Below are 12,640 nucleotides of genomic sequence, written 5' to 3' on the forward strand. Positions count from 1 at the left end.
CGTGGCCTTTTCTCTCTCTGGTCCCCTAGAGGCCTCACCCTTTCTTTGCCCTGACTGTTCATGGGAGGGGTCCCTCTGGGGTTCTCCAGAACCAAGTTCCCAGAGTTCTCTCATTCTTTCTTGGTGACCCGGAAACACAAGGCCCCTTCCTGTAATGACAGCTGAGAATTGTGGGATCCACGATTCCTCCAGCTGAGGCATCTCCGTGAGCACAGAGGCTGCTTTGGCCCAAACCAAGCACCCTCCCGTTTGGCTGGTATTATTCTTGACGCGGCTTCACTGACCAGAGGGAGTGGAGATGGGGGTGACATGGAGCAGTCACAAGGTGTCTTGTTCCCTATAGGAAAGTGGGCCTCTTGGTGGTCCCTGAGTGATCCGGGAGGGGGAGCATATGGAGCTCTCTGGTCCCTGACCCCAGTCTGCCTCCAGGTGACCAGGATAGCACATCAGGGGCCCCTCACCCTCGGCAGGTGGATGCAGTTCATCCTGTGTGTGCCTGTCTCAGGGCGATTGGCGACAGCAGGCCCTTGTGTCCAGGTCCCCCTGTTCTCAAGTCCTCAGGAAGGAGTCCACCTCTGGTCAGGGGCAGAGACTCCGGAGACCCCAGCAGGCGTGGGGCCACTGGGTCTGGCCCCTTTTCACCCAGGGCAGTGGTGGCATGGGGCTCAACCGGCCAGCAGGGTCTCAGAGCCCCCAGGAGCGGTCCAGGTGTTCTCTGAAGCGGTCAGGTGCAGCGTAGCCTTTGGGCGATGTTGTCTCACAGGATGGACGTGGAGGAAGACGCAGCTACCCTGCTTGCGCAGGAGCAGGGGCATCATCGCCCAGCGTGAGCAGGTACAGGTCGGGCTGCTCCCTTGAGGGAGGCGGGGCCTCGCCTCTCCCACTGTGCCCTGGTAGGAGGGTCCTGGGCTCCCCTGGGAAGCAGGACGGGAGCAGGTTGCCCATGCGTTTGCGCCTCCACAGCCCTTCACCTCAACCCCCTCACTCTGGACCCCTCTGGGTCCCAGGGACGCTGACAGGGCCCAAGGATGTGGAAAGCTTACAAAGTTACCGATTGCCTTGGGATTATGCAGTGAGTCCTCTGTCCCTGCTGCCCGACCACCACCAAACTCAGCTCAGGGGATAACTTTTGTTTTTAGAAAAGTCTCTCGAGGCAGGACACGTCTTCCCGGCTTGGTCCAGCCTCCTTTCCGGTGTAGGAACTCCAGCTGGCTACCCTGCCGGTGGTGGGCGGCAGGCCAGAGCTGCGAGGCGCATCTAGGGATCTTGGGGGAGCAGGTGGGGATGGAGACGTTCTTAGCAGAACGGTCTCAAAGACAGTATGCGAATAGAGGGCAACCTGAGGGTCTGGTCCTGTCCCCTTGGGCTCTGCCCCAGTGAGACCCACAGGTGTGGCCACAGGGCATGGGGGTGCCTGGCCCAGCCTGTGGGCAGTTGTCCAGCAGGTCTCCGAGGACTCAGGGGGCCCAACTGAGCCACCCTATAGGGAGAAGCGTGGGGGGCAGTGAGGGCTGTGGCCCTGGGAGGGCGGAGGGGAAGACGGGCACGGTGTCAGCCAGGGCATGTCAGGGTGAGGCTAGGGATGAGCTTGCAGCTGAAGGCAACCTGCCTTGGTGCTGAGAGGGGGCCTGGGTCCTGGGAAGGGGAGCCCAGCCTGGAGCCTGCCCCTCAGGGGTCACAGGATAGAGAGAGGGAGGAGCCTGGCGGAGGCTGGGTGGGGACGATCCCACGGGAAGTGCCACTTCTGGGACGCACCTGAATGGAGCCAGCCTAGGATGGAGCTGATGGCCTGGGGTGAACAACACATGGTGGGGCCGGGGGTAGCGGCTCACCTGGGACTCCTTAGCAGAGGGGGCTCGGTCAGTCCCCAGGGCTCTGCATGGCCCTCCGGAGACCCTGGCTCCCCGCTGGATCCATCAGCACAAAGGCAGAGGGAGGATCAGGAAGGCCGAGTCGGGGCAGGCAGGACGGCGGGGGAACAGCCAGGGCCCTAGTGTGTGGCTGCCACAGTGGCTCAGAGGAGGGCAAGGACCGATGGATGGATGATAGCCCCGAGAGCCAGCTGAGGCTGGAGACGGGGCTGTGGGGCCATCCCAGCCACCTGCGGAGCCCTCACTCACCCTCGTCACCTCTGGCATCTCCCCCCCGGCACTTAGCAGCCCAGTGAGAGAGCGGTCGAGGCGGGCGTGTGGATGGATCCAGGGCCCTCGCTCAAGGGTTCTGACAAATGAGGGTGGAAGAAGGGCCAGGCTGTCCACAAAGACTCTCTGGGCTGGACAGGACGGGCAAAGTCAAGGAACAGGCAGAGTCTGCAGCCGGGGTGCAGGGAGAGGCAGGTGTACACTGGAAAGTCAGGCCCCACGAGAGCCCTTGCGGGCGTCAAGTGGGACAGGGCCCAGGTGCACCCTCCGTGCCCTGAGCAGGCCTCGGACGAATGATGTGGTCACTCCTTCGGGAACTGCTGTTGGGGCCTGACCACCCACCCTGGGTCACACCCATCCCGCCTCAGGCCTGGACTTTCTCAGCTCCCGCAGAGGGTGCTGCCTAGCCCAGGAGGGGCAGCCCCGTCGTGCAACCCAAGCCTCGCCCTCCACAAGCCCCAAGCAGCCCCCGGTTGGGTGGGCCCTACGTTCCCTCTTCTCCCAGGCCCCAACCCCTCCCAGGCGCCAGCTGGCAGGGAAGCACCCGTCCTCCCTTCCCTGTGCGTCCCCTGGACTGAGACCTGGGGCAGGGCTGGGGGACAGGGCTTGTTCTTCCCTGGGGCCCACGAAGGGAGGAGGAGGACAGCTCCCGGCCCGGCAGAGGTCCTCAGCTCTGCCTGGGTTGCCTTACAGTGAGACGTGGCTGCTACCCATCAGTGCCCTGGAAGTAAAGGTAAGAGCCTGACCCTGCCGTGTGAGAGGCTGGTCCAGGGACAGGGAGACTCGGTGGGTGGTCAGCAGCCCGTGGACCCAGGCGGTGATGAGTGGGAGTGACAGGCTGTCCCTGGGAGGGGTGGCAGTTCCTGCGGGACCTGACTTCAAGACTCTGTCCCCGTGGTGGTTTGACCAAACCCCAAACTGAGAACCACAGTCGTGGCTGAGCAGTCACTGCCCACTTGTGCCAAGACCCCACCTGGATGTTGGGACCCCACCAACGCCTGGGGTGCCTGTGGCCTGAGGACGGCATGTCCCAAGTCATGAGGCCAGGACACCGGGGCCCATTCAGTCAGAGGGTCTCAGTTCCCCAGGGCCGGCCCTTTCCTGGCTCCTTCCAGTTTGATCCTGTCGGGACCCTGGAGCCCAGGACCCAGCATCCAAGGGGCATCCCGGCAGCTCCACTAACTTCATGTTATTTGACAGAGAAGACGTCAGGAGATGAGAGAGAGAGAAAAATGGCTCCAGGTGCTTCTTGACTGGCAGTGATATAGGAGTGGCAAGGAGGTGACATGGGGAGGGAAGGGCCCCGTGACCACTTTCTACAGAGTCAGGGGGACGGGCTCCCAGGGCTGTGTCCTGGCACTGCCGGCCTCTCAGAGGATGGACACCACACTGGGACACCAGCTTTCCTGTTCTTCCCTGCAAACCTCATCTTGCCAGGAGAGAGTCTGATGCCAGGGCCTGGGTCAGTCCTAGCTCAGGGGTAGGGACACTCACTGGTGACCTGAAGGAAGGAACAGGTCAAGATCAGAGTTCATGACCAGGCGTAGTAGCTCACGCTTGTAATCCCAGCACTTTGGGAGGCCAAGACGGGCGGATCCCCCGAGGTCAGGAGTTCGAGACCAGCCTGGCCAACATGGTGAAACCCTGTCTATACTAAAAATACAAAACTAAGCCGGCTGTGGTAGCAGGCTCCTGTAATCCCAGCTACTCAAAAGACTGAGGTAGAAGACCCGCTTAAACTCAGGAGGCGGAGGTTGCAGTGAGCCGAGATCGTGCCACCACACTCCAGCCTGGGTGAAAAGTGAGACTTGATCTCAAAAAAATAAATAAATAAAAATAAAAAGATCAGAGTTCATGACCCTGAGTGCTTCTTCATTCTTTGAATCATGGGAGGAGAGACCCAGTCCTAGGTAGACCCCACCTCTCCCGAGGAACTGAGGAGCCAAGGGCTGGAGATATCCGGAATCCTCAGGGTCCTGTCCTCCCCAGTGTCACCCCATGTCTCACTGGAGCGTTCCTCTGTCCATAGCTGTCTGTTGGGGTCTACAAGAGAATCCGTCTGCAGATGTGGGGCCAGATGTGGTCACTCTTGCTGAATGTCGAGAAAGTGAAGGCTGAGAACCTGGGAAAATGCCAGGTACCACACTTCCACACTCAGCCAGAGCCGGACAAACAGGCCAGGCCATGTCGGGAGCCCAGGCCTCCAGATGGAGGATCAGATGCACGTCCTGGGCACAGACGGTGACGCCGGCACCACAGGTGAGCTGGGCTCCAGCGACCCTCCTGGTGACCCCTTTGGCTTGTTGGAAAACAGGCCAAAGAAGGAGCTTTCTGCAGAAGGAAGCCTGCCTTCCCGCCTGCCTGCCTGCCTTCCTTTCTTCCTTCCTTCCTTTCAGAAGCATGGACTGTGGATGACGGCCGTGTGGGGCAGCGAGTCTTCAGTCTGTCTGGAGGCTGCTTCCTCCTCTTGACCCTGCCCTGCAGGTCATGAAGAACAAGGGCAAGAGGTCCCCTGGGAACTTCCACCAGATGTGGAGGTTGGAGGGTCCCTGGGAAGATGGGGTTATCCGGAGGGATGGGGGCTTCCCCAGAGCAGAGGCAGGAGTCACCCTGGAAGAGTGACAGACTGGCCAAGCGCTCTCCTGGCCCAGGAGGCATGCAGCACTGTGGACTCAGTGCCTCTTGGGCTCCAAGCCCTGTGCCTGGCTGTGACACATGGGGCCAGAATCCAGGCGGCTCCCAAGGAGATGGACAGCAGCAAACAAAATCATGCGGAATGGTGGAAAGTGCTCTGTGTGCCTCTGGGGACCAGGGTAGGGACCCACAAGAGGGCGGCAGGATGAGGGGGCTCAGGAGCCTTCCCAAGCAACACTGGCAACACCGAACACCGGGAGGATGTGGAGCCCCGGGGCCCCTCGTCCCTGCCAGGTGGGAATGGGACAGGGCACAGCCACTTTGGAAGCCCGTTGGGCGGCTGCTCATGAAGCTCAGTGGACTCGTGCCACACATCCCAGAAGAGTCTCGGAGATTAACCCCAGTGATTTGAAAACTGACGTCCACGTAAAACCCGCGTGCCACGTTCACGGCTTGATTCATCATCACTCGTAGCCGGAGGCCACCAAGAAAACCTTCGACGTGGGATTAGGGGAGGAAGGGGGCATCCGCCCTTCGAAGAAAACACCACTCAGTGAGAAAAGGGAGCAAAACCCTGACCCCCGTAGCAATGTGGGTGAATCTTAGATGCATTTCGCTGAGGGAAAGAAGCCAGGCCTCACAGTCGACCACTGTAGGATTCCAACTCACGGGCCATTCTGGAAAAGGCTAAACCATAGGGATGGATAACAGATCAGGATGGCCAAGGGCTGATGGAGTGGGAGAGATCGGCTGCAGAGGGGACACCCTGGGGACTTGGAGGACGAAGGAGCTGCTCTGGGAGGTGCTGGAGTGGTGGGTGGGACACTCGGCACCCTGGTTCAGAAACGTGGGACTGCGTATCCCAAAGACTGAGCTTTCACTCTGTGCTAAAAAGGGGAGAAAAATAATCAACCAGAGTGATTGCACACCTGAGATATTTGCATTTCACTGAAAGAGGATTTGACCCAGAAATTTCCCAAAATAATCAGATGCCCTGAAAAGGTCACTGCTTATTCGGCGGATCATCTCAACCTTGAGTTGGATTTGTCATCGGGGCTTGTAGACAAAATGAAACAGCATCCGCCTGAAGCAAAACGATCTTTTCTCTCTTTCCTAAGCAGCAGGATTTCTTTCAGGTCCCGGTGGCATATTCTGCATCTAACCCCGTGAGTATTCCCAGGCAACGAGATTCCCGGGCCACACTCCCATATTCACAGGCATAGGCGTCTCGGGTGGGGCGTGTCATTGCTTCTTTAAAATTCAGCATTTGCGGCCGGGCGCGGTGACTCATGCCTGTAATCCCAGTACTTTGAGAGGCCGAGGCAGGCAGATCACCTGAGGTCAGAAGTTCGAGGCCAGACTGGCCACCATGGTGAAACCCCATCTCTACTAAAAATACAAAAATTAGCTGGGCGTAGTGGTGTGCACCTGTATTCCCAGCTACTCGGGAGGCTGAGGCAGGAGAATTGCTTGAACCCGGAGGCAGAGATTGCAGTTAGCCAAGATCACGCCACTGCAATCCAGCCTGGGCGACAGAGCAAGACTCTGTCTCAAAAAAAAAAAAAAAAAAACTCAGCATTTGCGACCCACCAAGACACAGTAGTTGGGACTCAAGCTCGCTACTGGCTTGGACATCCAAGCAGGAGGAGAAGGGTCTCAAAGGTGTCAAAGTAAGATGGAAAGAGGTCAAGGCCCAGACCCCTGGTCTGACCTGAGCCTGACCACCATTTCACAGAGCAAGTAATGACGCCCTCCTCCCAGACTTGCCCCAAACCCCCCCAGAGCTTGGTGGTGTCCCCGGACGGTCGTCCCAGGAAACATTTTGAACAAGTTGCTGAAGTGCCTGATGGACGCGGCTCTTGTCATGAAATGAGTTTGGATCCGAGAAGCCCTCTTCTCATCAAAAAATGAGCCGGGGCCCAATTTCCCCTCCACCTGAACCCCGTCAGAGCCCTTCCAGGCGGCGGACGGCTCCGCGTGTTAGGAGGGTCTCTGATTTCGAGATGGGTCGGGGGCTTCTCAGGATTCTGCAGCCCAAATTGTGCCAGGCCGCGAGGAGCACATGTTATGAACGTCATTCCCAAAGATCCTCGGCACTTGGTGAACGGACAGTCCCCTCGGCTCCTTCCCAGAGGCCCTGGGTCCCATGGGCCAGGGGTAGAGGGGCGGTTCGAGCCCCTGGTGGGGCTGGCAAGAGGCTGAGTCCCAGCCAGGGACATGGAGCTCTCCATGGCTCCGGAACTGAGTTTCCTTCTCCTGCCCTGGAGCAGGCAGACGCACTCTACCCGGGCCGAGCTTCGGCTGAGCAGGGCTAAGGGAAGTGTGTCCTGGGGGTCCGTGCAGGGGGCAGGTGTCAGGGGTGCCCCAGCCACCACCTGGTATTCTGTCTCTCAGGGAAGGGTCTGCAGAGGGGCCTGGAATAGGGAGGTTTGGGGGCAGGCCCAGGGGCCCCAAGGACCTCTGTTGCTCCCATTAGGACAAGGATGAGCTGTGTACCCAGAATTCCATGTTTACGCTGACTCCTCCAGTGCCTCATCAATGAAGTAAGCAGGTACATTCATACATCAATGAAGTAAGCAGGGAGCCCCCAGCCCAGGGACCCTCCTGCCCCACACTGCCTGGATCCCCCAGCCCAGGGATCTGGCTCCCCAGGAGGAACGGGCTCACCCCGACCTGGCAGGAGGCACAGGCATGTCCCTGCAGGGCACGCAGGCCAAGCAATGCCCAGAGGGAGCATCTCACAGCAGAGGCCGGGGGCTCAGCCCAGCCTCATGGGCAGACAGGGCCGGGACTCAACTTGGGAGAGCCCAGGGAAGCCCCAAGCCCGTGGGGAGCCTCTCCTTCCAGGAGCCACATCCCCACTGAAATGAGACTCCCACATGAGAAGCTACAGGACCTCTTCTGATTCAGCCTCACAGGGGAGTGGGGTGGGGGATCTCATCCCATGGGGAGGGGTCCCTGGTGCTCCAGGGCACTGAAACCCCAGTGGGCCCTGCCCAAGCCACCAGCCCCCAGCTAAGAAGGGCCAGGTCCTCCCACACCTGTTGTCCCCAAAGACTCCCTTTGGGTTTGCCAGGCAGCTACGTTCTGGAGGGCTAGCGTGTCCTCACGGCACACAACTTCCAAAGTTGACAGAGTCAAGTCCTGGCGTGCCCAAGGCTATCCAGGGGAATACGCGGGACAGACAGAACCCTCAGACCGTCCCCATGACCCTCTGCTCCAGTCTGAGGGACAGGACACCATGAGACCTCTCAGACACAGAGCCCACCCTCGACATGACCCGGATGAAAGGCAGTAGTGTGGTGAGCCCCTCCCTGCCCGCGCCTCCCCCTGGCCGTGGCCTCCTATGCACAGCTGGACCCCGGGGGTGGCCTGAAAAGGACCCAGCACTGCCCAGTGGGAGGGGGCCATGGTGGAAACAGCGTGTGAACACCAACCTCTCCCAGGGACCCCTCCCGGCCTGATGCCCACCCTGCCCCTAAAGCATCTCATGAAGCTGTCCCAGTCCACCCTCAGGGAGCTCACCCAGGACCAGTTCTTCTGGGCCTGGGCCCTGGAGGATGCCATGGCGTTCAGGTGCCTTCATGTCTCCATGGGGTTACGGATGAGGAGGTGGTGGGTCCTGCTACCTCCAGGTGGGCCCCAGTAGCAGGTCCCCTCCCAAGTCACCCTCTGGGGCAGTCAATCGTGGAGAGGGCCTGGGCCCCGACAGCCTCACTACCTGGGCCTTCCTCTCGCACTTCTGGAGGCCTCTGGAGGCCAGGCAGGGTGGTTCACGCCCGTAATCCCAACACTTTGGGAGGCCGAGATGGGGGGATCACTTGAGGTCAGGAGTTCGAGACCAGCCTGGCCAACATGGTAAAACCCCATCTCTACTAAATATACAAAAAAAAATTAGCTGGACATGGTGGCGGGCACCTGCTATCCAAGCTACTTGGAAGGCTGAGGCAGGAGAATCTCTTGAACCCGGGAGGCGGAGGTTGCAGTGAGCCGAGATCACACCATTGCACCCCAGTCTGGGCAACAAGAGTGAAACTCCGTCCAAAAAAAAAAAAAAAGAAGCTTCTGGAAATGAGCCCGCAGGTCCTCAGGGCAGGTGCTGAGCACGTGTGTGCTGGACGTGCTGCAGATCAGGCGGGGGGACCAGGGGAAAGACTCTTCCGAGCCCCACCATTGCCACCTTCCACAGTGTCCTGCTTTGCCCTCGAAGGTCCCTGCAGAGGACCCATCTGTGCGAGCCCACAGCCCGACCTGCAGCATCCACAGCCTCAGAGAGCAGCAGGGGCTGCTTACCCCTGAACCCCCACCAAGAGCATCAGGACAACAAACCTTGAGCCTTGGAGACAAGAGAATCAGTATGCCTGGCCCAGGAAGGATTCGAGGAGAGGACACGCGCAACAGCCCTGGCCCAGAGCCAGAACCAAGCGTCCAGCCAGGTGTGGAAATGGTCCAGTCCTGGCATGGAGTGGATGGCCCCGGAGGGCAGAGGGGACCCCATGCCTGGGGCCATCCATCTCACCCACTGTAGAGACAGGCCCCCGAGTGAGGTGGCAAGGGGGCCAGGTGACAGCAAAGGCCCCTCCCATCTAAGTTCTGAATCAGGGCTGCATCCCAGCCAGCACAGCCCTGGGGTGAGAGAGAGAGGCAGGAAGCCTTGAGCCAGCCCAAACCCTCGGGGGCCGGCCTAGGAGCAACCTGAGGTGCCCCGACGGCTCCCCCGCCACAGCCCACACACAACTGTCACTCCAGGATCAGATACCTGCAGGAGTGTCTGCAGCATCAGACTCAAGGAGCCACACAGGGACCCTAGGGACTCCAAAGACCCAGGTCCGGGGGAGCCCGGCCCTGTGAGGACCTAATGGGCTCGGTGGAGAAGCGGACCACACATGTCTGCTTTCCTTTCGGCGAAACTGGAGCTAGAGTCCCTGATACCCAGGCCTCTGCAAGCATCTCCCAACATCAAGTCCTTCTGCAAGGGAGATGGGCTGGCCTACCCCAGGCTGTCCAGCTCCAGCAGGCTTGCAGGCGGCCCCTCCAGAACAAAAGCCTGGTCCTCCGCCACCCTGCCCCCATCCCCCAGGCTGTCCCTGAGCCCGAGGCCCAGAGACACAAGAGGACATCTGTAGAGCCCAAGGGAGCAGACTGTTCTCTTGGGACCCCGGGGGGATCAGGGTGTAGCCAGGCTGTCCCCAACTCAGGACAGACCATGGGCTGCCCCAGGGTACCTCCTCTGGAACTTCCTGCCCAAGCTTCGCCATGGACCTGGACGTCAGGGGCCTGTGGTTCAACTCTGAATAGGGATTCTGGACCTTGCGCGGGTGCCCAAGACAACCCCAGAATCGTGGGTGGGACCCAGTGGGACACGCCCAGCAAGCCCATCAGGGCCCTGAAACCCGGCCTTGCTGGGCACTGTGATAATAACCAAGAGGCAAGTCCAGAGACATCCACTTTGCCCAATGGCACCTGCATCCGTCTTCTCAGTAGACAGTGACTGGCATGGTGTGGGGGCAGCCAGGGCAGCACCTGGCCAGCTGCCCTGTAGCCCCAGATGGTTCCAGTGCCTCTGGACCTCTTTTTCTACTTTCTACGGGGAAACCTGCTCCCTCAGAGGCTGCCAGAGGGAAGAGTGAGCAAGGCATTCCTGCAGCCCAGACCAGCCAGCGGCATGTCCTGTGGCCTCTGACTCAACCTATGAGACAGAGCTCTGTTCCCAGGGCACACTTCCCAGGACACGGGGCCCAGCCTCAACCGGAGCCCTGTGAAGGGAGGGGCACCAGGATGACAATATCGGGGACCGTGGCGCTGCACACCTGGGCACTGTACTTTTCATTGGAGAATCCAGGCAAGATCTTGAAGCAGGTGCATGAGGTCCTGAGCCTGTGCAGCAAACAGCACTCATCTGGGGCTGGCACAAAGGGGTCTACAGAGCCACGGCCACTGCTGCCTCCTCCCAGCCCCATCTGTGCAGTGCAAGTGATCCACACCCGCTCCTAAGCCCAGTCCAGCAAGCAGCAGCCCGGGCCCCTCAGCCCGCCAGGCCGATGTGCTGCCCAGAGGCTTCGAGGCCCTGCCCGCTGTGCCTCCCACCACCTGGAAGCTGCCTCCTGACGCCTGCCAGCCACTGCCACAGCCGCAACAGGTGCCACGGCCAGTGCAGGCTTTCCAGACAGTGGGGGCGCCCAGCAGCCGTTGCCTCAGCAGCTCTTTGGTGGCAGCTAGGCCAACCAGGGCAGCAACTATGACTAGGATGATGCATGAGCAAACAGCTCCACACTGGTGGACAGGCTGGGTGCGCGCCCGGCCCTCAAAGGCTCGCTGGGCCTGTACCATCATTGTAAATTTGAGATCATGAGATTATACCATTTGCCTTCTTGCTTTTTGAAGTACGAGTATTTTTATGCACACTTGGTAGACCTAAAAATCCATGAAGGGTCTCAAAGAAGCTGGCTGGATGGAGCCTGCTGTGGATGCCTTTTTACTTTCATAGACCAGGGTGATTTACATTCCACCTGTAGTCTGTTTGCAAACTCTCACAGAGCAGCCTTGCAGCTTTGTGCCTTTAGAATCTTGGTTTTGCGTTTCTCCCCGCTCCCTTCTTCCAGTAAGCCGCAACTTTTCTGATTGAAAGGGTGCAAGGCTAACATACGGAATGACTAACTCAGGATCACATACTGGCAGTGGGAGGGGCGGGAGGAGCAGCTGCCATCAATTGGCACGGCCAAGTGGATGATAGGATGGATGCTGGCACATGCGGAGGAGGCAGACGCAACGCTCATCTCTGATACGATGTCTATTCCCTTAGAGGCGGCTGTAGCATCGCCTCTTCAAGCAAGTGTCTTGAAACTCAGTTTGAAGATTTCAGCAAACGTGTCTTACAGCAAGGAGAAGAGGGAGTCAGTCCATCAGGATTAAAAATATTGAGGCAGTGACAACACACACCTGGCTTCAGTTCTTAGGAAAGTTTTGGTTTTGATTTTGTTTTTTTTTTTTTTTTGGAGAAGATTTGTTTTTAATGGATCTACACTGTTAACTGAGACTCGGTTGAGATTCACTAGTTTACTTAAAAACTTCTCAGGGACGTCTGTAAATTTCAGTGTCATACATCATGAAAACAGGTGTTGGCGGATCTGTTGGTTGCAATAATTTCTACTATTTCAAATACTGAAGGCAAGCATAATTGGTTTATACTGTGTTTTAAATAAAAGTATGACTGATAAGTCCCCCAGGACATTAAACCTTAAAAATCATTTTTAAGCTCTTATTATTGTAAGAGAAATACAAATGACTAGAAAATGCCACAGAGATTCGAAAGCTGCTTAAATGAAAGAGCAGGAAGGGATTCTGACTTGCAATGCCAAACTTTCCACGTTTTTATAGTTACTGAGCTAAACCATATGGTTATTGACACTTTCTAAATCTGTCACTGAAAGGTTAAAGTATCTGCTGTTTTTATGAAGTCGAACTTAACGCTGCCTCAGAAATCCCTGGGTACCGAAATGGTCACACAGAACTAAGGAAGTCAGTTTGAAATGCCAGTGAGTCAAAATGATTAAAGAGGCCAGGCGCGGTGGCTCCCGCTTGTAATCCTAGCACTTTGGGAGGCTGAGGCAGCGGACTGCTTGAGTCCAGGAGTTTGAGACCAACCTGTGCGACATGGCAAAACCCTGTCTCTACAAAAAAAAATACAAAACAAATTTATCCAGACCTAGTGGCGCGCGCCTGTATAGTTCCAGCTAGGGGGCTGAGGTTGGGGGATGGCCTGAGCCTGGGAAGTCAGGGCTGCAGTGAGCTGAGATGGCACCACTGCACTCCAGCCTGGGCGACACAGCCAGACTGCCTCAAAAAAAAAAAAAAAAAAAGGACAT

General features: G+C 58.2%; 2 protein-coding genes and 1 pseudogene across 2 annotated transcripts in view; all 3 read left to right on the forward strand.

Moving 5' to 3' along the window:
* The first annotated feature begins 1,321 nt into the window (after nt 1-1,321).
* LOC105540132 lies at nt 1,322-4,763 on the forward strand (annotated as a pseudogene).
* A 3,287-nt stretch (nt 4,764-8,050) lies between these two features.
* Nucleotides 8,051-10,769, forward strand: LOC105540133. Its single transcript, XM_011980627.1, has 4 exons — nt 8,051-8,077; nt 8,260-8,351; nt 9,974-10,043; nt 10,260-10,769. The coding sequence occupies exons 1-4, from the start codon at nt 8,051-8,053 to the stop codon at nt 10,767-10,769; spliced, it is 699 nt and encodes a 232-aa protein (XP_011836017.1).
* A 792-nt stretch (nt 10,770-11,561) lies between these two features.
* Nucleotides 11,562-12,640, forward strand: part of LOC105540134 (putative uncharacterized protein FLJ25328) — an 18,150-nt gene continuing 17,071 nt past the window's right edge. Inside the window, 1 exon segment of the mRNA XM_011980628.1 lies at nt 11,562-11,668. Coding sequence (XP_011836018.1) covers nt 11,562-11,668 — 107 coding nt within the window.

This window comes from Mandrillus leucophaeus, unplaced genomic scaffold (genome assembly GCF_000951045.1).
Source record: "Mandrillus leucophaeus isolate KB7577 unplaced genomic scaffold, Mleu.le_1.0 Scaffold215, whole genome shotgun sequence".
Classification (NCBI taxonomy): Eukaryota; Metazoa; Chordata; class Mammalia; order Primates; family Cercopithecidae; genus Mandrillus; species Mandrillus leucophaeus.